We start from the raw sequence: 23,473 nt of genomic DNA, 5'->3' as shown, positions 1-23,473 counted from the left end.
GTAATCAGGGAATCCGTCCTCTGACTTTGTTCTTTTTTTAAACGAAATTTTTAATCCACTTTCTCAAATTATCCATGGCGGTGGGGGGGGGGGGGTCCCCACCTCAGTGACACTGCAAAAACACATACTTCATAACAATTCTTTCTAATGAGAACTAGTCTTCTTTGTAAATTCTTGGGTGCCTAGGAATAGCAGTCCTTGTGTGGAATCACTGCATGTCCTTTATTTTCCATAGACCCAACTCTTACAATAGAATTAGAGTTTGCAGTGTTCTAGTATTTTATGCAAGCTGGTTTACCTGGCTGAGAAGTTAGGTAACTCCTTTAGTTTGGCTTGTCAGACTCTGTTAGTTTGCCCAGAATTCAGAACAGAACAAACATGTTCAAAACAAGCTGTTTGGGATTTTTTTTCCAGGCAGGAATGCTACACATTCAAGGTTAGTTTAATAAAAAAAATTAAAAAAAAATCAATGGGAGGAAAAACTATGACAGAAATTGAAGGCAAACCTTGATACTAAGGCAGAGACTTACTATTTTGTCTCTGTAAATGATAAAAAGAGAATCAAACTTATTTCAGTGTGGTCTTTGAGATTCTCCTTTTTAGGTTACATAGAAGAAAAATTATAGTTGCAGAAACGTCTTAGTGTTTTGCTGTTCTCCTAACTGAGGTAGGGTGGGGTAGTAAGAAAGAATGTTGGACTGTGTCTAAGGAGGTCTGGCTTCTAGTGGGATTTTGCCATGGGAACTAAGTCACTGGCCTCAACCATGTGTTGAAAGAACTGTTGGATCTCTAAGAACTCTAGCATCTATAATAATATTATAGAATGTATTATTTCTTATTATTCTCTAATTTTCAGAAAATGTTATATAACTATTATTAGTATTTTTTTAATTTTTATTTATTTATGATAGTCACAGAGAGAGAGAGAGAGAGAGAGAGAGAGAGGCAGAGACACAGGCAGAGGGAGAAGCAGGCTCCATGCACCGGGAGCCCGACTTGGGACTCGATCCCGGGTCTCCAGGATCGCGCCCTGGGCCAAAGGCAGGCACCAAACCGCTGCGCCACCGAGGGATCCCCAACTATTATTAGTATTAATGTTTTGTCTGATAAATTGCAAGGTCCTAGAAACATCACATTCAGTTTGCTATCCCTCATAATTCAGGAGTATGACTTTCATAAATTAAATAAATATTTGTAAGAAGGGAGAATGAGTTATCTTTTTTGTCTGAAGATCATTTTTCAATGAAAATTGTTTCTTTTTTTGTTGAGGTAAATACTCTTTGGTTAGGTTATAATGATTATATTATAGAAATGATGTTACCCCTCCTATTTTGTCCAATTAAAAATAATTTGTGGAAAGGGGCACCTGGGTAGCTCATTCAGTTAAGTGTCTGCCTTTGGTTCAGGTCATGATCCTGGGGTCCTGGGATCCAGCCCACCCCTACCCCCTGCTCAGCAAGGAGCCTGCTTCTTCTCTCTCTCCCTCTGCCCCTCTCCTTGCTTGTGTGCTCTCTCTCTCAGATGAATAAATAAAATCTTAAAAAAAATAATTTGTAAGTTATTTTATAATATAAAAACCTAGAAGCAATTCATTATGCTAACATTTTGTAATACTGCTTTTTATGGTAAATTAACTCTCAGGGAAAATTTCATATGAACACTTGATGTAATTGGTAAAAGGCTAATAATATGATGAATCAGGATTATTTACCATGTGTGACTATATTAATCGGGCCCCCATAGTTTCAAATGTCAGAAGATGCAGCTCATACTGGTTCAACCAAAAAAGAAAACATATTTGACTCATGAATCTGAAAAGATCAGACTTGGCTGAATCCATGGCTGAATGATGTCATCAGGACTTAGTCTTACTCTTTGCATTTTTTGTTTTTTTCTCTATTGGCTCCATTCTAGGTCCAGCTCTTCATTTACAGTGATAAGTCTGCTAAGAGCTCCAAGCTTACATTCTTTCCTCTCTGCAATCCTGATGTTAGGACAATGCCTCTTTCAGAACAGGTCAAAGATTTCCAGAGTTAAGTTGCACTGTTTGATTGGGCATGAATGAGGAGAGACCTGTACTTGTCATTGTTCTAGGTATATTGAATACACTGATTGGCTAGGCCTGGGTCAGGTACCCACAATGGAGTTTAGGGATAACATTTAGCTTCTCCTGAATCCCATGGACTGAGAATGATAGTGGGGTGTTGAAAACCTGGGGACTCTCAGGCAGAAGGTGCAATGGATGATGGACAGGTAAGAGCAGTGGGGAACCACAACAAAACTATCAAAAAAATTCTAGTTCTCCAAAATGAAACTATTTTTAAGTCTGCTTTTGTATAAAAGTAATTAACTGAGAGGTCAACTCTAAACATAAATTTGTTTCTAACTTTTACCTACTATTTGAACTTTCTGAAGTTGTACATCAGAGGTTTGTATATTGTAAAGTTTTAATGTGAAAGTTGACTCATGTCAGTTATGAATTACAAAGCTGCACGTGACAGTTCTAACTACAGTTGCTTAAATAGATAAGAGTTATTATTTTTTTTAAAGAGGGAGGCAACACCTGGGTGGCTCAGTCAGTTAAATGTTTACCTTCAGCTTGGGTCACGATCCTGGAGCCCTGGGATCAAGCCCCATGTCCAGCTCCCTGCTCAGGAGGGAGTCTGCTTCTCTTCCTCTCCCTCTGCTCTGCCTCCCCCCCACCATGTGTGTACTCTCTCTCTCTCTCTCTCTCTCTTTCTCTCAAATCAATTAATCTTTTAAAAAAAGAGAAAGAATGTAAGCAGAAGTAGGGGAGACGCAGATGGAGAGAGAGAATCCCAAGCAGACTCTGTGCTGAGCACAGAGCCCAATGTGAGGCTCAATCCCATAATCCTGAGATCATGACTTGAGATGAAATCAAGAGTTGTACACTTAACTGACTGAGCAGCCCAGTTGCTCCCATAAGGTTTAATTTTTAAGAAGTCTAGAGACAGGTTGTTGCTGGCATTGGTTTGGTGCCTTATGAATGTGAGTCTCTTGAAATTGTGGCCCAGAATGGCTGCTGGAATTTTGACTTTGACCTTCATGTCTAGGTTGGCGGTAGGGGAAAACAGGAGAGTACAAAAGGGCAAGAACTTGCTTGGTGTGTTTATTTACTTTTTCCTGCGTGCTTTTCAAGAGTACAATCAAAAAAAAAAAAAAAAGAGTACAATCAGATGTCCCAATCAACACTTTTGCATACATTTTATTCATCACGTGGTCACATATTATCTTCTTTGGAGGCTAAGAAAAATAGCATTTTATTTGTGTTCAGTGCCACCCCAAATTAAACCAGGCTGCATTACTAAGTAGAAGGGGGATAATGGATATTGAGTGGCTGTGTAAGTCACCTTGGGCTGCTATAACAAAATATCATAGACTGGGTGGCTTAAACAGTCGATATTTACTTCTCAGTTCTGGAGGCTGGGAAGTCCAAGATCAAGGTGCTGAATTATTTAGTTCCCTGGTGAGGGCTGTCTTCATGGCTTGCAGATGGCCCCCTTCTTGTGTTCTCACATAGCAGAGGGAGACCTCTGGTCTCTTCTTGTAAAGACACTATCACATCATGAGGCCCCATCCTCATGACCTCATCTAAACCTAATTTTCTTCTAGCTCCAAATACCATTAATTTGGTAGATAGAGCTTCAACATATGAATTTTCGGGAGACACAGACATTCATATTCTACACTTGCCCCCCCCTCAAAATTTGTGTTCTTCTTGCATTCAAAATCCATTCATTCAATCCTAATAGTCCCCAGAGTCTTAACTCATTCTAGCATCAATTCTCAAGCCTAATATTCAAAGATACATCTAAATATCATCTAAATCAGATGTGGGTGAGGTATGATTCATCCTGAGGTAAAATTCCTCTCTAGTTATGAACCTACAAAACCAGATAAGTTATATGCTTCCAAACTACAATGGTTTGCCTATGGCACAGGCATAGGATAGAACATTCTCCTTCCAAAAGAAAGAAATTAGAAGGAAGAAAAAGGCGTCAGAGCCCAAGTAATTCTAAAATGCTCAGTAAGGCAAATAGCATTAGATCCTGAGGGTTGAGAATAATCCTTTTTTGTTGGATGCTCTGCTTTCAGACCCAGTAAGGTGGTAGTCCTGTTTCTACAGCTTTGCCAGGTAAGAATCATATTCCCTAAGCTCTGGGGGGCCCTGCCCCCAGGCTTCAAGTGGTTGCTGTCTGGTGTACTGAACTGAAGCAATAATCACTACCCTCCCCTCCTCTACATACACACACACTGAAACTGAGGAGGCAACCCTCATGATCTGTGAATCACCTTTGTGGTTATTCCTTCTTTGTCTTGAAGAATAGCACATGTTTGCACCTGCAGAGCTCTATGGTCCAGCCCTGTAGGAGCTAAGAAGTCTAATGGCCTTCCTTCACTTTATTTTGGGGTGGCTGATTAAGTCTGTGGTTCACATCCATACTAATCAAACTATTGTTTGGTCACATGCTTGTGTTCTCTTCAGAACAATTGTGCATGCTCTCTCTCTCTCTCTCTCTCTCTCTCTCTCTTTTTCAGTATTAATAGGCTGAGAATTGTCTAAATCTTTAAGTTCTGATTAATTTTCGCTTAACTTCTTGGATTCATTCTCTTTTGTATTTTACTCTAAGCAGTCAGGAGGAAACAAATTGCTCCTAAAACACCTTGCTTAGAAATCTCCTCAGTAGCTTGCAAGTTTTGCCTTCTGCAAAATACTAAAATATAGTTCAGCCAAGTTCTTTTGCCATTTTCTTTTAAGATTTTATTTATTTATTCATGAGAGACACAGAGAGAGAGACAGAGACATAGGCAGGGGGAGCCTGATATAGAACTCAATCCCGGGATCCCGGGATCCCGGGATCACGACCTGAGCCAAAGGCAGACACTCAACCACTGAGCCACCCAGGTGTCCCTCTTTTGACACTTTATAAGGAGGATCACCTTCCCTCTGTTGTCTGATAATATGTCCCTCATTTCTTCTGAGATGTCACCAAAATGGCCTTTCCCATCCATATCTTAACATTCTTTTGATGATTATTTATATATTCTTTAAAAAGATAGAAGCTTCTTCTCCAGCTCTCCCCTTTTCTTCATCAGTCTTCACCAGAAACATTTCCCTTAACAGCCATATTTCTATGTACATCCAAACTCCTCTAGCCTCAACCCATTATCCAGTTCTAAAGCCATTCCATGGTTTTAGCTGTTTGTTACAGTAGCACAGTACCAAAGTCTGTATTAGTCTCCAGAAAAACAGAGCCAATAGGATGGAGATACACTGGGTGGGTGGGTGGGAAGGGAGGTATATTTATTATATGGGGGATCCCTGGGTGGCGCAGCGGTTTGGCGCCCGCCTTTGGCCCAGGGCGCGATCCTGGAGACCCGGGATCGAATCCCACGTCAGGCTCCCGGTGCATGGAGCCTGCTTCTCCCTCTGCCTGTGTCTCTGCCTCTCTCTCTCTCTCTGTATGACTATCATAAATAAATAAATAAAAATTAAAAAAAAATGATTTTTATTTATTATATGGAATTGGCCTGTAGGCTGAGAAGTCCCACCACTTGTAGTGGCAAACTGGAGACCCAGGAGAATCAATGGTATAGTTTCTGTCCTCGTCCATAGACGTGAGAACCAGGAGAGTTGATGGTGTAAGTTCCAGTTTCAGTCTGAGTCAGAAGGCCCGAGAAGACTAATATTCCAGTTCAAAGGCAGATATCAAGTTCTTTCTTTCTCAGACTTTTTTGTTCTATTTAGGCCTCCAATGGATTGGATGAGGTCCACCCATCCTGGGGAGGGCTCTCTGCGTTACCAATTCAAATGTTAATCTCATCTGGAAACACCCTCATAGACACACCCAGAATAATATTTAACCAACTATCTGGACATAGTGCCCAATCAAGTTGACACATACAATTAATCATCATAGTGGCATAGCAGTTTCTGCCACAAAGATATTAATGAAAACACTGTAATAATTTCTTTCCCTTCTGTTTTATCTGATTTCTCATTATATATATATAAAACATTATAGAGATATTAGATATTATACAGATTAAGAAAAAGAAATGTTTAATTCCAAGCAAAAAATTTCTCCTATCTCAGTGTATTTTGTATCAACTCTAGTGTCTTTTATGTTTTTTGCCTATAGTCCATTAAAACAGGATCATTCACCATATTTCATTTTGTGACATTTTTCTACTGAAAATATATATGTTGAACATTTTTTCTGCTATAAAATATTCTCCTATGACATTTTAAATGACTGTATAATAGTCTATTGAATGGATATATCATATTTTTCAGTCAATCCCCTATTGGACAACTAGGTGATTTCCAATTTTTCACTTTTATAAGCAACTCTATTACACTCTTGTTATTTCGTAATGTTCAGTTACAAAAGCAATATTGCTCTCTCTGTAAAATGATAGAATTATATAAAATAGAAACCAAAGTTCCCTATTTCTATTCACCAGCATTTGTATTTCCCACCATTCCTATTCCCCATGATATAACCACTGTTAAAAGTTTACTGTGGGGATGCGTGGGTGGCTCATCAGTTGAGCGTCTGCCTTTTGGCTCTGGGCGTGATCCTGGAGTCCTGGGATCAAGTGCCGCATCAGGCTTCTTGCATGGAGCATGCTTCTGCCTCTGCCTCTCTCTGGGTCTCTCACGAATAAATAAATAAAATCTTAAAAAAAATAGTTTACTGTGTGTCCTTCTGAACTCTTCTGTTTTCTGATTCCTTTTTTTATTTTCCTTCCATTCTGCTCTTTTCATGCTCAGCCTCAAGCCTCCTCATTTTCCTTAATTGCTGCTTTTACTCTGGGAAGCTAGGCAAACATACATATTAGAATTTTGCTTGAATTTGGACAAAAATAATTCATAAGTAAAGGTCTCATACTTTTGATTAAAGAGCATGGGGGTGCCTGGGTGGCTCAGTGGTTGAGTGTCTGCCTTTGGCTCAGGTTGTGATACTAGGGTCCTGGGATTGAGTCCATCATCAGGCTCCCCACAGGGAGTCTATTTCTCCCTCTGCCTATGTCTCTGCCTCTCTCTCTGTGTCTCTCGTGAAGACATAAATAAATCTTAAAAAAAAGAAAAAGCATGAACTTGACAGGTTACCTTTTTTGTCTTGCATGTTGGCTGCTACTGGGCCTACTAAACCTGTCTCTCAGTATGAACTGGGTCAGGCAGTTGGAAAAATAAATCTTCAAATAAGTAAAATAAAAATAAAAATAAAAAAATCTTCAAATAAGTAAGGTGAGGGATGCCTGGGTGGCTCAGCGGTTTAGCGCCTGCCTTTGGCCCAGGGTGTGATCCTGGAGTCCCGGGATTGAGTCCCACATCGGGCTCCTTGCATGGAGCCTGCTTCTCCCTCTGCCTCTCTCTGGGTCTCTCACGAATAAATAAATAAAATCTTTAAAAAAAAAAAAAAAAGAAAGAAACATTTTAATATTACCTTCTCATGTGTTCATACAATTGATCATGAAGGGAAAACTCTGTAAAATAAGAGATCAGCAATTAAAGATTTTTAAAGTATATTCGTCCATTCAGTAAAAATTTTCTGAGTGCCTGTCATGTACTGGGCACTATAGAGATACTGGGAAGGTAAAGACAAAACTCAAAGCTCTTCACCCTCTTTTTTAAGGCTTTCACAAACAATACTACAGTGTATTTTATTGTCTTCTTTGCCTGGATTCTCTCTTCATTTGGTCTCTTAGAGATGTGTGGCAGTGAACCCCATTCTCTGTGGTTAATACACTGGCACCTGAGCCTCTGTGTATTTCTCTGTGCATTTTCTTGCCACCGTAAGTATAGTTATGCTCTAGCAGCTGCAGCAGCATTTAGCTCAAAAGAGGGAAGTCAAAAAAAAAAAAGAGGGAAGTCCTCTGGCTGCCTATGTAGGTGGATATCTAGGGCACTTAGACTCCCTCCCTTTTAGTAAAATTAAGTCCAGATATCTGGCATTGCAATTCACACCATTATCTAAAGAACCTCACCCTTTCCTTCCCTTCCCTTCCCTTCCCTTCCCTCCTTCCTCCCTTCCTCCCTCCCTCCCTTCCTTCCTTTTCTTTCTTTCTTTCTTTTCTTTTTTCTTTTCTTTCTTTCTTTCTTTCTTTCTTTCTTTCTTTCTTTCTTTCTTTCCTTTCCTTTCCTTTCCTTTCCTTTCCTTTCCTTTCTTTTCTTTTCTTTTCTTTTCTTTTCTTTTCTTTTCTTTTCTTTCTTTCCTCTTCCACTTCCTCCTCCTCCTTCTTCTTCAAGGGAGGGGGAGAGGGAGAGGGAAAGGGAGAAAGAGAGAATCTTAAGCAGGCTCCCCCACCAAAGCAGAGCCCGGTGCAGGGCTTGATCTCACAACCCTGAGATTAGGACCTGAGCCAAAATCAAGAGTTGCACACTTAACCAACTGAGCCACCCAGGCACCCCCTTCTTTTTTAACATAAAAATTTCTGAAATGCTAAGAGTTTGGTTTGGGTGAAAGAGAAGTTTGGAATGTTTTTAATCCTGTGCTCAGTATTGTTGGTAATATTAGAAGAGCAGCAGAGCCATGAATCCAGTCATACTCTTGGCTAAAGCAGCCTATCCTGACTTAAGTACTCCTCACATGAAAAAAGACCCAGGGCTTTAGTTGACAGTGAATGAAACCTGAGCCACTGAGGTGACCTGACTGCCAAAAGAAGCAAATGTGATCTGAACCAACATTAATAGGAGGCTGAAGGCTGGGACAAGTAAGGTAATAGTCCCAGAATACACTCTGGAGTGGTCAGATCACACCTGGAGGATGGTGTTTCCTCCTGGGCTCCACATTTTAAGAGTAACGTCGACAAGCTGGAATATGCCCCAGTTGGGCAACAGGCTGATGAATGGCCTACAAACTACATACTTTGAGGAATGGTAGGAGGAACTGGGGTAGTTTACCCTGGAAACTAGAAGGCATGTAGATGTGGGATAACCATTATCAAATATCTGGAGGGCTATCATGTAGAAGTGCTAAACCCTCAATGTAATCTCAGCAAGTACAACTTAGACCAAGGGGTATATATTACAAAGTGGCTAATCTGGTCTCCATAAAAGGAAGAATTTTCTAGCCTTATGAATATCCAGAAAATAGCAGCTTTGCAAGGTAGTGACTTTACCTTAAAAGGGGGTGTTGGAATGGCAGCTGGCTGACCAAATATCAGAGGACTCATGAACAGGATGGGAAGTTTGGAGAGATGATCTGATCTATGAGCCATTCAGAATCAAAGGTTCTAATGACAGAAGCTTAACAAGGAAGTAAGTATTAGTACTTTTCCCCTTCAACTCCATATAAGTATTAACTATAGAAACTAGGTTAAAATTGATTCTAAGACCAGATATCAAAGTTTTGAGGATGAAAAGAAACAAAAAGCCATAGGAAATTAATGTTCTAGCGGTTGAGGATTTTGTGTATAAAAGGTTGAATGGTGTTTGTTAGTTTTTTCCAAAGCAAACCAAATGATTGTTTTTTCTACCTTTAAGATGCTTTAGAGCCCTGGTGTGCTCTCTTTCTCATCAAACTTACAGTCCTCTTAATATGTTGTTTTCATTTTAATATATTATTACACTCTGCAAGATCACTCTTAACTCAACTTATGCAATAGCATTTCCGGGAATGGCAGTCTGTATCCACATGTCAAAGAACCAGCCCTGTGGAACAAGTAGTGTTTAAAGCTTATTAATTATTAATAATGAGGTAGCATCCAGTAAAATGTGTGCATTGAGATAGCTTGGCTCTTCCCCATAATTAGTGAGGTGAGTAGGCTGGGAATGATCATTCCTATGTTATCAATGAAGAAACTGAGTCTAAGAGCAGCTTGCCTACCATGATCATGGGTGGAGCTGGCACTAGAATCCAGAACTTCTGACATCTAGTCCAGTGCTCTTTTCAATTGTTTTTAGTAGTAAAGGCTACTGTTCTTTCCTAATAAGGGGTTGAGAGACTAACTTAAATGAAGAACACTGCTTTTCTCTTTTAACTACAGTGATTCTTTAGAGTAGGAAGGCAGATTGCTTTGGCCACAGACTTGGCTTTTAACTTTAATGCTGTCCCTAGTTCATTTTACATATAAAAATAGTCTCTAGCAAACATCACTATTGATGTCTGATGATACTTGATCCTTTTCTTGAAATATTGATGCTAACACTCCAAATAAAAATCTTATGGATGGATACAGGACGTTTGTCAAATGGGGTAGATTTTCCTTAGCAGGAAAATGCTAAGGAGCTTAGGCTGAGTCAGAGAGATCTAGGTTTAAATCTGTTAGGCTACCTATTGGCTCATCTCATGGAGCCTCAGAATCCTTACCGGTAAAAATGGGAATAATAATGAGACCTGCCTTTTTTTTTTTTTTAAGATTTTATTTATTTATTCATGAGAGACACACACACAGAGAGACAGAGACATAAGCAGAGGGAGAAGCAGGCTCCATGCAGGGAGCCCAATGCGGGACTCCATCCTGGGATTTCGGGATCATGCCCTGAGCCAAAGGCAGATGCCCAACTGCTGAGCCACCCAGGTGTCCCTAGACCTGCCTTTCTGGATTGCTAGGAGGATTAGATGAGATAATATGTGTAAAGACATGAAAACTGTGATTAAAAAAAAAAAAGTTGGGATCCCTGGGTGGCGCAGCGGTTTGGCGCCTGCCTTTGGCCCAGGGCGCGATCCTGGAGACCCGGGATCGAATCCCACATCAGGCTCCCGGTGCATGGAGCCTGCTTCTCCCTCCGCCTGTGTCTCTGCCTCTCTCTCTCTCTCTGTGACTATCATAAATAAATAAAAAATTAAAAAAAAGTTTATTGTGAGTTATTATCTATTATCTTTTACTCATTCTTCGATTAAGATATTGTTGTGTGTTTCCTATTTACTTTGTGCTATTTATACTCAGCATAGTAGCTAAATAAAACCCTAATCAGTGGTATCATGCTGGACCAATAATCCGTAATAAGTCAATAGACCAAGTGCCTCCTTGGTGCTCAGCACAGTGCTGATCTCTGAGAATACAAAGCTTCTTGGGGTGCCTGGCTGGCTCAGTTGGTAGAGTGCAACTCCTGATTTTGGCGTTGTCAGTTCCAGCCCCATACTAGGGATAGAGATGAAGAGATGACATAAAAGTCAAATCTAAACAACGACAACAACCACCACAAAGCTGCCTGAGACTAGGCCCTTGCTAAAGAGAGACTGATCCAGAGGTTGCTGTGGAGGCCAACCTGGTGTTTCAGAAAGCACTGTAGATGTTGTGTGAGTGTTGAATGAGTCACGGACAACCAGGCCAAGAAAGGTGGGTGGGACCCTGGTGGAGAGGGAACAGCGACGTGAAGACACAGATCTCTGAATCAGCAGATGAGAGAGCGAACTGACAGCCGGCACCGAAGTTGTAATACTTGTTGGGCTAGTCATGTCACCTCTGAGAATCTCAATTTCCTTATCTGTAAAAAAGAAAACAATGAAGTCCAACTACGGGTCGCGATGTGTAGAATGAATGGAGTAAATATTTGTAAAGTGCCTATCGGCACATCAACTGTTCACAGTAAGAGCTCGGTAAGTGTTAGCCACCATTACCATTACGTGTAATAATTTAACGATACCTTACAATTATGAACGTGTCATTCCAAGGATAATTCCTGCCCCGGTCGTTGGGGTGCGAAGAAGGGTGTCCGGATTCACAATGCACTCCCGAGGAGCTTTAAGGCAAGGATGCCAGGGCGTGTTTCGCAACCGCAAGGGAATGCCTGCAAGACGACCCCGCGCCTGCGCAGTGGCAAGGGAGCCTCAACGCCGAGCCCGGCTCCCAGGATCACGTGGGCCCCGGCCCCGGCCCCGCCCCCGCCCCGGCCCCGGCCCCGCCCCCGCCCCGGCCCCGGCCCCGCCCCCGCCCCGGCCGAGCCAGTCTTCGGCGGCTGCGGCTGCGGCAGCTGCAGCTGCGGCTGCGCTTGCGCGGAGCCGGGCGCGCTCTGCAGCGGAGGCGGCGCGAACAGCAAGGGGGCGGCCGATGGCTCTGCGGGGCCCGGCGGCCTCGGGGCCTGGCTCCCGCGGGCCGTTGGACGAGGCAGTGGCGGCGGCCGAGGAGCGCGGGGCGCCGGCCGTGGTGGTGGCGGCGGGAGGCGCGCCGGAGGACGACGACGAAGACGAGGGCCGCGGCCGGGGCCTGCTGCGCTGGGACGGCTTCTCGGCCTGGCTGCACTGCGTGTGTGTGGTGGGCTTCGACCTGGAGCTGGGCCAAGCCGTGGAGGTGAGGCCCGGCCGCACCTTGCCCCCCGCGCCTCGTCCGGGGCCCCGCGCCGGGGCGGCCGCTGCAGAGCGTGTGGCCCGGGGGCCGGCGGGCCGCGCATCCGGGCGTGGCCGGCCGCCGCTCCGCGGGTCGGGCCGGGCTGCGGTCCATTGGCAGCTCCCGTGGGAGGATCATGGGCTGCGGCTAGGGGTGAAAAGTTCTCTCGAGGCCCCTCCTAAATACTTGTTGAGGTTCGTTTTGTTTGTTTTTCTTTTTAAAACCCGGTGTCACATGAGTAACTGAAATGGTTAGCGGCGCCTGGAGAAGGCTGCAGGCAGATGTTGGGGACTTTTTTATGGAGACGCGAACAATGCCCCTGACATACGGTGAACTGGAATAGCCAACCAAGCCTTACACAACCAACTTTTTAGACTCCTAAACCGTTTTTGGCCATTTCCACCAACTCTGAGAGCATACTACTCAGTCTGAGCGGAAATGCTTATCTCAGCATAATTTCCCCCTTTTGTTCCTCATTTCTATTATTATTATTATCATTATTATTATTTTACCATTTCTGGTATTTCTTGATGTTGCTTCTGAAGCAGTTGGCCTGGAAGCTATCAAGGTGAACATAGTTCATGGTTCATCTTGTGTGTGGATCAAGTTTCCATCTTTATGATGCCTCATTAAAAGGCTTTCGAATGTTATTCTTGAGGTTGTCTAGGGTCCCTTTTGTGGCATAAAACAGTGCTTGTCTTTGTGTCCAATTTTTGCCAGTTTGTTTTGGTGATGGTGGCAGATTTTAATGAACCATCTCATTCAGACTTTGGTGGAGTTTGGCTATGAAAATTGGCCAGGAAGGTTTTTCTTAAAGCTAGTGCTTTTGTATTCAGCACGTCTACTCTGCTTTATCATTACGCAGTTCGGTACACGTTAAGTTTCTACTAAGATCTAGGCATTATGCTGGATGCTGGACATACAAATATGAACAAAATGCTATAACCTGTGTTTATGGATTTAGACTACAGTTAAGAGGGGAAGCAAAAATTAATCACAGCAGCAGATAGGTCCAAGTGCCATGCCTGGTACATAGTGGTGTTCCATACATACTTCCTGATAGAACGAACGAGTGAATACATGAACAGTTCTTTATCTTGAGATAGAAACAGCAGTTTCCAAGGCTTTGAATTAGTGATTTGTGAGTTATTTATCATTTACATTGACATGTTAACCTGAAGTTATATAAGTAGTAAAATACAATTTAATCAGAAAGTGTAGGATTGGGTTGTTGTAGTTGATTGTATTTTAAAATAGTCTAAGGAGATCCTTGTGGACTCTCAGCATTCAGGACATTGTTTATAAGTATGTTTTTCTGACCAGATAATATTTAGTATAATTGATGTGTTACAAAAATGTAAATCATTAAAGGACTTTGAATTTTACTTCCCATGGGATATGCTACTGAACAGTTTCTTTAGATTAGTAGTTCTTAACTTTTTTTGTGTCTTGAATCTTTTAAAAAATATGAACTCCATTACAAAAATGCTTGCTAATACAAATTATGTATATACTTCTGTGGACTATATGGGGGTCATCTGCGATCTTTATTCCACTGTTCCCAGACTAAGAATCACTGATTTTAGAAAGCATAGGATAAGGAGGGGGAAGATTCCCTTAATAAATAAGGATCTAGGGGACCCCTGGGTGGCTCAGCGGTTTAGCACCTGCCTTCAGGGCAGGGCGTGATCCTGGAGTCCCGGGATCGAGTCCCACGTCAGGCTCCCTGCATGGAGCCTGCTTCTCCCTCTGCCTGTGTCTCTGCCTCTCCGTCATGAATAAATAAATAAAATCTTTTAAAAAATTAATCAATAAGGATCTGAAAAGGATAAACACATTAAATTGGTTGCAGCACAACTTAAGTATAATTGCTTTAGATTAGTATAATCTAAATAAAGTATCTATCTAAATAAAGTATACTAATCTAAATTAGTATAATGTAAATAAAGTATAATTGTTTTGTTTTCCTGAGAAATGTAGAATATTGTACCTTGCCACTTTTAAAGAAGAAAAAGAAACATAAATTAGTAATGAATTTAATGAAACAATTGAAAAATATATTTCACTTTTGTATTATGGTTATATCCATACCAAAAGTAGACAGGTGGGGTGGCTGTAATGGGACAAGAACATGAACGTAGAATTGGGTTGGAGAAGTGACATAGAGTAGCTCCAGCCCCAATTCCTATAGTGCACAACCATGGAGACTCAAAAGGAAAATTAATTAAAGAATAAGTAAAAGCCAAGTTAGAACTATAAAATTCTAGAAGCCACATGTGACCTCACTGTCTTTGAATATTAGGGTTGAAAGAGACATTAAAAATCTGTTGTGCCATGACAGAAAGGAACATTTGCAAATTTTAAACAAATGCATAAACAGTGCCACTTGGTAAAGCTTAAATCCTTAACAAAGAGACAGTGTAGCATATCATAGTCTCAGTTGAGAACTGAGACTCCACAGCTGGACTGCCTAGATTTGAGTCTGTGACTTTGGACACGTTAACTTTGCTTGCCTCACACTCCTCTGTAACAGTACCTGCATCATGACATTGCTGTGAGAAGTGAGAATTCGATAAATTAATGTTGGTGAAACATCTGGAACAGTACCTGTGCCTCAGTAAGACTTAGGTGAGTTTGTATTTGGGAAGTATGGAAATTTCCTTTTTCAGTGGAGAGAGTCCTTAACTTGCTTTGTAAAGGCAAGGCCTTCGAATCTTAATTTTCTCACTAGTAAAATGAATTTGAGCTAGTAGAATCGTACTTTTTTTTTTAAGCAGGGAACTTTTTCCCCTGTGTAAATAAAAACCTAATATGAGACCTCAGTGGCTAACCTGGTTGAGATGGGGCCTGTGTGTGTATATTTGGTTGTGGACAACAGGAATTAAGCCATAGCTCAAGCAGAAAAGGAAACTTGTTGTAAGGCAACAGATTTCTCAAGATATTCAAGGTACAAACCTAGTAGGGCTTCATAAAATGACTACAGCCCCTAACTTGGAAGCTTCTTGCTTATGCTCTTGTTTTATGAGATTTTGTTTATGCTTCATGCTCCCTACAACTTATTTCCTTAGTTTCTATAATCTTTATGGTGGAGAAGTTGCCCTTTTCAGCCACTTCAGTGAAGAGAGATGCCCAAGGAAGGTACTCAGGCCTGGTTTGGGGCAAACAATTAGCTGAAGACCTGTAGGTTAGGGGAGTGGTCCATCTTGCAGAAAATGTCTGTTAGACCCTGTAATGGGGACAATGAAAGGTATCTTTTAAGTTGGAAAGAGGTTATAAAAGGTGTTGACAATAGGAGGTGTGCTCAACTTCTTTTCCCACAAAGTGGCCCTGAAGCATCACTGCAGAATCCACATGCCCTCTGGAACAAAGTTTCAGATCCTCTGGATTTTATAAACTAAATCAGTTCCAGCTCTGAAATTACCTGATTATATAGTAAAGCCTTAATCATCTAAATCCAGAATTGCCTCATTTATTCAAGTATTTTTTTCCTTGATTGAGTAATAATATGCTTATTGTTGAAAACTTGGCAGGAAAGAAAATTATAAATACTATAGAAAACACAGAAAAAAGTGCTATTAATATTTGACATTTTTGTTAATGCTTTTTCTTTTTTACATAATTTCATATCTGTCAAGAATTAATTTGTTTCTTAAGAAAAGAAACTCTCTCAAATTTTTTAAAAAAGATTGATAGTAAAGAGTCTCTTGGAACCCAGTTGCAGGAAGCTGGAATGAACCTCGGAATTTGGAAAGCCCCAGGCTTTTTTGCCTTTTTTTTTCTAGAGCTGTGTAGTCTTTTGTCTCTGCTTCTCTTTGCAAGTCTGTTTCATTCTCTGTGCTGAGGCTGGTTTCTTCTACAAGTTTCATTTTCTGCTCCCCCATTTCTCTTGACTTTGGACTACTGTGGTACTGATTTTAGCCAAACCTACTCTAGTGTTCTGGAACCAGGCTGAAGCTTAATTCAAATACTGAAGTATCTGATTGGCTCAGCATGGGTTAGGTGCTCCCTCTTTTTCAGTCTTCTGTATTAGGAGACAGAGTTTCAGTGACAGTAGAAGCCACTTGTAAAAGGAGGAGGGGACACTTGCAAAGCATGGGTTGGGCAGCAGTCCCCCAAAACAGGTCTAACTATCAGACTCTGCTTTTATTGATAAATATGTTCATGAATAACTAGCCAGATCATTAAAGACTCTTCATAAATAGAGTTTTTTACACCATAATTTATTTAACCATTTTTCTTAGTTTAGGTATTTAGTAATTTACTTTTTCTTTTTTCTTCATAGTGTAGAGAGTTATTTGCTATCAGTATATGCATCTTAGAGATGTTTTGAATTTCTGAGACCCTTTAAAGATTTACTTATTTATTTATTTTGGGCAGGGGATCTTGGGGAGAGGGGAGGAGCAGAGGGAGAGAGACAAGCAGAACTGCATTGAGTATGAAGCCTGACTTGGGGGCTCCATCCTACCATCCTGAGATAATGACCTGAGCTGAAATCAAGCATCCAAATCAGTTGGATGCTTAACCAACTGGGCTACCCTGACACCCCCTTTTTTAAGAAAACGACTATTTATTTGGGGGGGGATTTTTGAAAGCCTTTAAAGTATATGAACTACAAGGTAGAGAGTTTTTATCAAGAAAGGATGCTATATTTTGTCAAATGCTTTTTCTACACCTTTTAAGAGGATCATCTGGTTCTTGTCTTTTATTAACAAGGTTTATCACATTGATTGATTTGCAGATGTTGAACCACACTTTTGCAGCTCATGAATAAATCCCACTTGGTAGTGGTGAATAATCCTTTTAATGTACTGGTGATGGGCATTAAGGAGGGCAGTGATCATTGAAGTGATGAGAGGTGGGTGTTACATGTAACTGATGAATCACTAAATTCTACACTGCTCTAAAAAAAGTCACATGAATTTATAGAATGTCATAGGAAGTTTACATTTCTGTAATTTGAGGTCAGCTCCTGAACCTTTTAGACCTTGATTTTATAAGAATTGAGGCATCAATTCTGGTAGCTTTCCTTTCTTGAAGGCTTTACCTATCAACTCTTTGGATAATTTCAGTCTAATTAAAAGAGCACAACGTCTGGGGTTTTGAACATCTGCTAGTTACCTGATTTTTGGCTAGTTTCTTCAGATTTTTGAGCCTCATTTCTCTCAACTAATAAAGTGGTAAAATAATATCCTGAGAGTGTTGTTGGAGGTACTAAGAGAGAGAATGCATGTAGAAATTAATACCTATCGTTTAATGAATGCTCAGATGTTGGTCCCTTATTATAGTTAGTGTCCTTGCACATTCATAATCAGTGTAGGACTATTCTTGGCTATTCTCTCACTCCTATTATTTTGCTTTAAATTCATTAAAAAAAAAATCAGTTTTGGATGTGAACCCAAGTGTTTAAAGCACTTCCTGGGGGAACACCTAGCTGGCTCAATCGCAAGAACATGCAACTCTCGATCTTGGGGTTGAGTTTAAGCCCCATATTGGTTGTAGAGATTACATACATACATACATTAAAAAAAGGGGGGACGCCTGGGTGGCTCAGCAGTTGAGCGTCTGCCTTTGGCTCAGGGCATGATCCCAGGATCTGGGATCAAGTCCCATATCGGGCTCCTTGCGGGGAGCCTGCTTCTCCCTCTGCCTGTGTCTCTGCTTCTCTCTTACTCTGTGTCTCTCATGAATAAGTAAATAAAATCTTATAAATAAATAAATAAATACTTAAAAATAAAGCAGTTCCTGGAAATCAAGTTTTTTAGGTTTCATTTTGCTGATAATCTATGAAATAGCACATTTGTATGTATATATAGTTTGTATTCTACCTCTTGCTGAAAATAATTTCAGGCCAATTAAATAATCTATAAAAAGGACAGTTTATCATTAATATATTGGGTGAATTGTGATGTCATTTGGATTACTGATCTTCACTCCGCCGCCTCTAAAAAAAAAAAAATTGAAGATAAAGCTCTGCTGTGGGGTTGAAGGCATACTTATGTGTCATTTAAAAAACAAACAAACAGGAGAATTGACTCCCCTTTCTTTTTCACTTCTGCTTTTTTTGTCACTGCCTGTTCCCCCTTATCGCTCTAGCAGAGTGGAGCGCCTGAGGTAGTCACCACAGTTTTCTTTATTTTCGCAACATTTGTTTATTTTTTTGAGAAAGGTGAAGGCAGTTGTGTGAAGGGTTGTTTCCTTATTAAACTGGGTGCTCCATAACCTCAGTATTTGATCCTCAGCAAGTTTACTGTTTTAATCAAAATGGCTGTTATGTGTAATTGTATGTTGCTGGACTGTCTGAACTGTCCATTCAGCAGATATTTATTGGACAACTACCATATCTGTACACTGTGGTGTCCTGGAGATAAAGCCTTAATGAACTCTCCCTTCAGTGAGCTTCCAGGCTAGCATAGATGGTAGGCCATTAAACATTGAGGTACTAATAAGGGCCTTTACATTTCCTTGTGAACTTGCAGCATTTCATAGTAGCTTGATATAGTTCTGTGGTTTGAGAGTTAAAGCCTTAGTGATCTCCTGAGTTTAGGCTCCCAGATTTTACAAGGGCTTCTTCAGTGCTGCTAATCTCTGATTCTATTATGAAATTATATAATCCCAATATGGAGATAATCTGGGATCTTCCCCTCTCCAATTAGTCTGTTTACAAGTGCTTTATGTTTTATATTTACTATGAAGAATGATGTGAAAAATGGACAATTGTATCTAAACTTTACTCTTATTAGCAAGAAATGTTTCACTGTCCGTTCCATGTTCAAACTGATCACATTTTCCAGGAGCATAATTTAGTTTTGACCTTGAATAAGCTGGAATCTTAGACTGAGGCCCAGCCTGTTCTGATACTGTGGTGTGGGGCCATTTTTTCCCACTTGTTAAATTAAACATTTTTATTGTAGTATAACATACATGTAGGAAAGTGTACAAATCTTAAGTTGGGTGAATTTTCATAAAGTAATCATACCATCCACTACCATAGAGATCAAGAAACAGAATTATCACTGCCACGGAAATTTCATTTATGTCTTCTTTCTGTCATGACCCATTGCCATTTCTCCCAGACCCTAGCAACCACTAATCTACCTTCTGTCTCTATGGAGTCTCTTATTCTATACATTTCATACGAATGGAATCATACAACCTGTGGCATTTTTTTTGTCTGACTTCTTTCACTTAGTATATTTTTAGGGTTCTCCATGGTGTGGTACATATCAGTACTTCATTTCTTTTTATGGATGAATTTTATATCATTAAATGGAAATACGACGTTTTGCGGGGATCCCTGGGTGGCGCAGCGGTTTGGCGCCTGCCTTTGGCCCAGGACGCGATCCTGGAGACCTGGGATCGAGTCCCACGTCGGGCTCCCGGTGCATGGAGCCTGCTTCTCCCTCTGCCTGTGTCTCTGCCTCCCTCTCTCTGACTATCATCAATAAATAAAAAAATTAAAAAAAAAAAAAGGAAATACGACGTTTTGTTTATCCATTCATTATTTGATGGAAATTATATGTTTATTTTTTTTTTTTTGAAATTATATGTTTATAAATTTTTGTGTGAACTTGCGTTTTCACTTGTCTTGGAGTGAAATTGATGTTTAGTAAGGTAACTATGTTTACTCTTTTGAGAAACTGCTAAACTGTTTTCTAGAGTGGCTGTATTTTCACATTTCTGTTAATAATATATGAGGGTTCTAATTTCTCCATATCTTGTCAGCACTTGTCTTTGTGTGTGTCTTTGATTACAGCTATCCTAGTGGATATGAAGTGGTATCTTATTATAATTTTATTTGCATTTTCCCTAATGACTAATGGTGTTGAGTGGCTTTTCATATACTTACTGGCCATCTGAATATCTTTTTTGGAGAAACATCTAATCAAATTCTTTACTCATTTAAAAATTGGATTATTTGACTTTTTTATTGAATTGTAAGAATTCTTTATATTCTGTACATTAGACCCTTAATCAGATACATGATTTGCAAATAGTTCTTCCCATTCTGTGGGTTATCTTCACTTTTTTGGTAGTGTTCTTTGAAATACAAGGGTTTTAAATTTTGGTAAAGGCAAACTTATGTTTTCCTTGGTTGCTCATCCTCTTATTGTCTAAGAAACCATTTGCTAATCCACAGCTATAAAGATTTATTCCTACGTTTTCTTTAAGACATTTGTAGTTTTAAGTATTACACTTAGGTTTTTAATCCACTTTGGGTTACTTTTTTAATATATTGTGAAGTAGAAGTATTACTTTCCTTGAACCTTATTTTGATACAATTTTTGGTTTACATAGAGTTATAAAAGTAATTCATTTAGCTTTCTCATAAGTTAACATTTTACATAAACATAGTACAGTAATAAAACTAAGAATATAATACTGGCGTGATAGAATTTGCTAAACAACAGAGTTTATTGGGATTCACCAATTTTTCTACTATTGTGCTTTATCTGTTTCAAGATCCAGTCCAGTTTCCTACATTTCATGTAGGTATCATATCTCTATAGTTCTCTTCCATCCATGGAGCTCTTCAATCTTTTCTTGTCTTTCATGGTCTTGATATTTTGGAAGAATACTGTTCATATATTTTGTAGTACGTTTTTCAGTTTTGGTTTTTCTGGTATTTTGTCATGATTAGTCTGAGGTTATGAATTACAGGGAAGAATACCCCAGGTATGATGTGCCCTTTTCAGGCCATCATATCAGGGAGTATAGGATGTTAAAATGTCACATTATTGGTGATTTTAACCTTGATCACTTGATTGAGATGATGTCTGCCATGTTTATCCACTATAAAGTTACTATTTTTCTTGTAATTAATAAGTGTTTATTTTGTTAGAGATTGAAACTGTGCAGGATCTTGTTTTCTAAAATTTGCCTGTTAATTCAACATCTGTAAGTGGATCTTACCTACAGTAATTATTATTCTGGTGGTCTCGTAGTGATTTTTTTTTCTTTATTCCTTCTATATTTATTAGTTAGAATTCTTTTATGAGGAAGAGTTGTCTCTCTTTCTCATCCATCTGTCCATCTACCTATATCATTATGGATTCAAGGATACTATCTTTTTTTTTCTTTTTATTTATTTATGATAGTCACACAGAGAGAGAGGCAGAGACATAGGCAGAGGGAGAAGCAGGCCCCATGCACCGGGAGCCTGACGTGGGATTCGATCCCGGGTCTCCAGGATCGCGCCCTGGGCTAAAGGCAGGCGCTAAACCGCTGCGCCACCCAGGGATCCCTCAAGGATACTATCTTAACCAGCTTTGAGCATAGGTACCTTTTTAGGTTGGCTCTATGTTCTTTAATCATGCCCCCTTCCTTTTTTTTTTTTTTTAAAGCTTGCTTTATTTATTTATTTATTTATTTATTTATTTATTTATTTATGTATTTATTTATTTATGACACAGAGACAGAGAGAGGCAGAGACACAGGCAGAGGGAGAAGTAGGCTCCATGCAGGGAGCCCGATGTGGGACCTGATCCCGGATCTCCAGGATCAGGCCCTGGGCTGAAGGTGGCGCTAAACCGCTGAGCCACCTTGGCTGCCCTCCCCCTTCCTTTTTTTGAACACTTTCTTTCTGGCACCACAAGATGCTCCAGGCTCATCTTGTATTTTTCCTGTCCCACCCTGTAGTCACTACCTCCCTAAGAAGCCCTGATTCTTTTTATAGCAGAATGGTACTTATCAGTCAGCATCTCAGTATTAGCTGTTCTCACTGCTACTGGGGTGTCATTGCTTTACTTATCATATTAAAAAGCCTTTTAAAAGGGGTATTATAGGTGTGCCTGGGTGGCTCAGTCGGTTAAGCATCTGCCTTTGACTTGGGTCATGATCCCACTATTCTGGGATGGAGCCCCACATCTGACTCTCTCCTCAGCAGGAGGTCTGCTTCTCCTTCTCCCTCTGCTATTCATGTTCTCTCTCACTACTCTCTTAGAAAATGAGATATTGGGACGCCTGGGTGGCTCAGTGGTTGAGCATCTACTTTCGGTTCAGGGTGTGATCCCCGGGTTCTGGCAATCGAGTCCTGCATCGGGCTCCCTACTGGAACAGGAGCCTGGTTCTCCCTCTGCCTATGTCTCTGCCCCTCTCTCTGAGTCTCTCATGAATAAATAAAATATTCAAAAACAAAAAATATTGTTAATAATATATCTTAAAATATTTTCCAGCCAGTTTGTTAAAATTATGTGGCACATAACGAGTTGAAAAATGTAGACCTTTTTTTTTTTTTTCTTTTTTTTTGCTTGTAAACAGTTTCCATTTTCAGTTTGGAATGAATGTTATTGTCTAATCATTAAAGACACAATTTTCTTTTTTTTTTTTTTTAAATTTTTTTTAAAATTTTATTTATTTATGATAGTCATACAGAGAGAGAGAGAGAGGCAGAGACACAGGCAGAGGGAGAAGCAGGCTCCATGCACCGGGAGCCTGATGTGGGACTCGATCCCGGGTCTCCAGGATCGCGCCCTGGGCCAAAGGCAGGCGCCAAACCGCTGCGCCACCCAGGGATCCCCCATAATTTTCTTTTTATATTTTATTTTGGGGGCACCTGAGTGGCTCATTTGGTTAAACATCCAACTCTTGATCTCAGGGTTGTGAGTTTAAGTCCCACATTGGGTTCCATGCTTGGTGTGGAGCCCACTTAAAAAAAAAATTAAAAATAAATAAATTTTAAAAAATTAAAAATAAATAAATAAAAAAAATAATATAAGCTTCTGTTTTTAAGTAATTTCTGCACCCAATGGTGGGGCTCAGACTTAAAACCAGAAGATCAAGAGTTAGATACTCCACAAACTGAGAGCCAGCTAGGGTTAATAGGTTTGGAATTTATCCTCTTTTTAAGGTTTTGATTATGTTTATATGTGAGTTAATGTTTATATATGAGATTAAAGCAGGCCTAGGATGTAGTCTCTGCTAGGCCTGAGATGCTGGGTAGAGTGTAATGGAAACAGACACTGAGTGACATGGCAGCTGGTAGGCATCCATTCACAGATAACTGGGATGCATGGCAGGCATGAATTTTTCCCATGTCCAAGTAGTATTAGCAGTAAGTTAACTGGTGTTCCTCCTTTTCTTTTCTTTATCTGGGACCATAATTACTCCTACATTGAGTTGGGAATGTTAGGGTATACAGGGGCAAGTGGCAGACAGACATACCTTTGAAGAGAAT

General features: G+C 40.2%; 1 protein-coding gene across 1 annotated transcript in view; it reads left to right on the top strand.

The window, feature by feature from the left end:
• The first annotated feature begins 11,928 nt into the window (after window positions 1–11,928).
• Window positions 11,929–23,473, top strand: part of DENND6A (DENN domain containing 6A) — a 48,640-nt gene continuing 37,095 nt past the window's right edge. Inside the window, exon 1 of the mRNA XM_041761682.1 lies at window positions 11,929–12,264. Within this exon, the coding sequence (XP_041617616.1) occupies window positions 12,025–12,264 (240 nt within the window). The 5' untranslated portion in view covers window positions 11,929–12,024. The remainder of the gene's footprint in view (window positions 12,265–23,473) is intronic.

This window comes from Vulpes lagopus, chromosome 7 (assembly GCF_018345385.1).
Source record: "Vulpes lagopus strain Blue_001 chromosome 7, ASM1834538v1, whole genome shotgun sequence".
NCBI lineage: Eukaryota > Metazoa > Chordata > Mammalia > Carnivora > Canidae > Vulpes > Vulpes lagopus.
The sequence above is the reverse complement of the archived record's forward strand: the minus strand, read 5'-3'. Positions and strand labels throughout refer to the sequence as shown.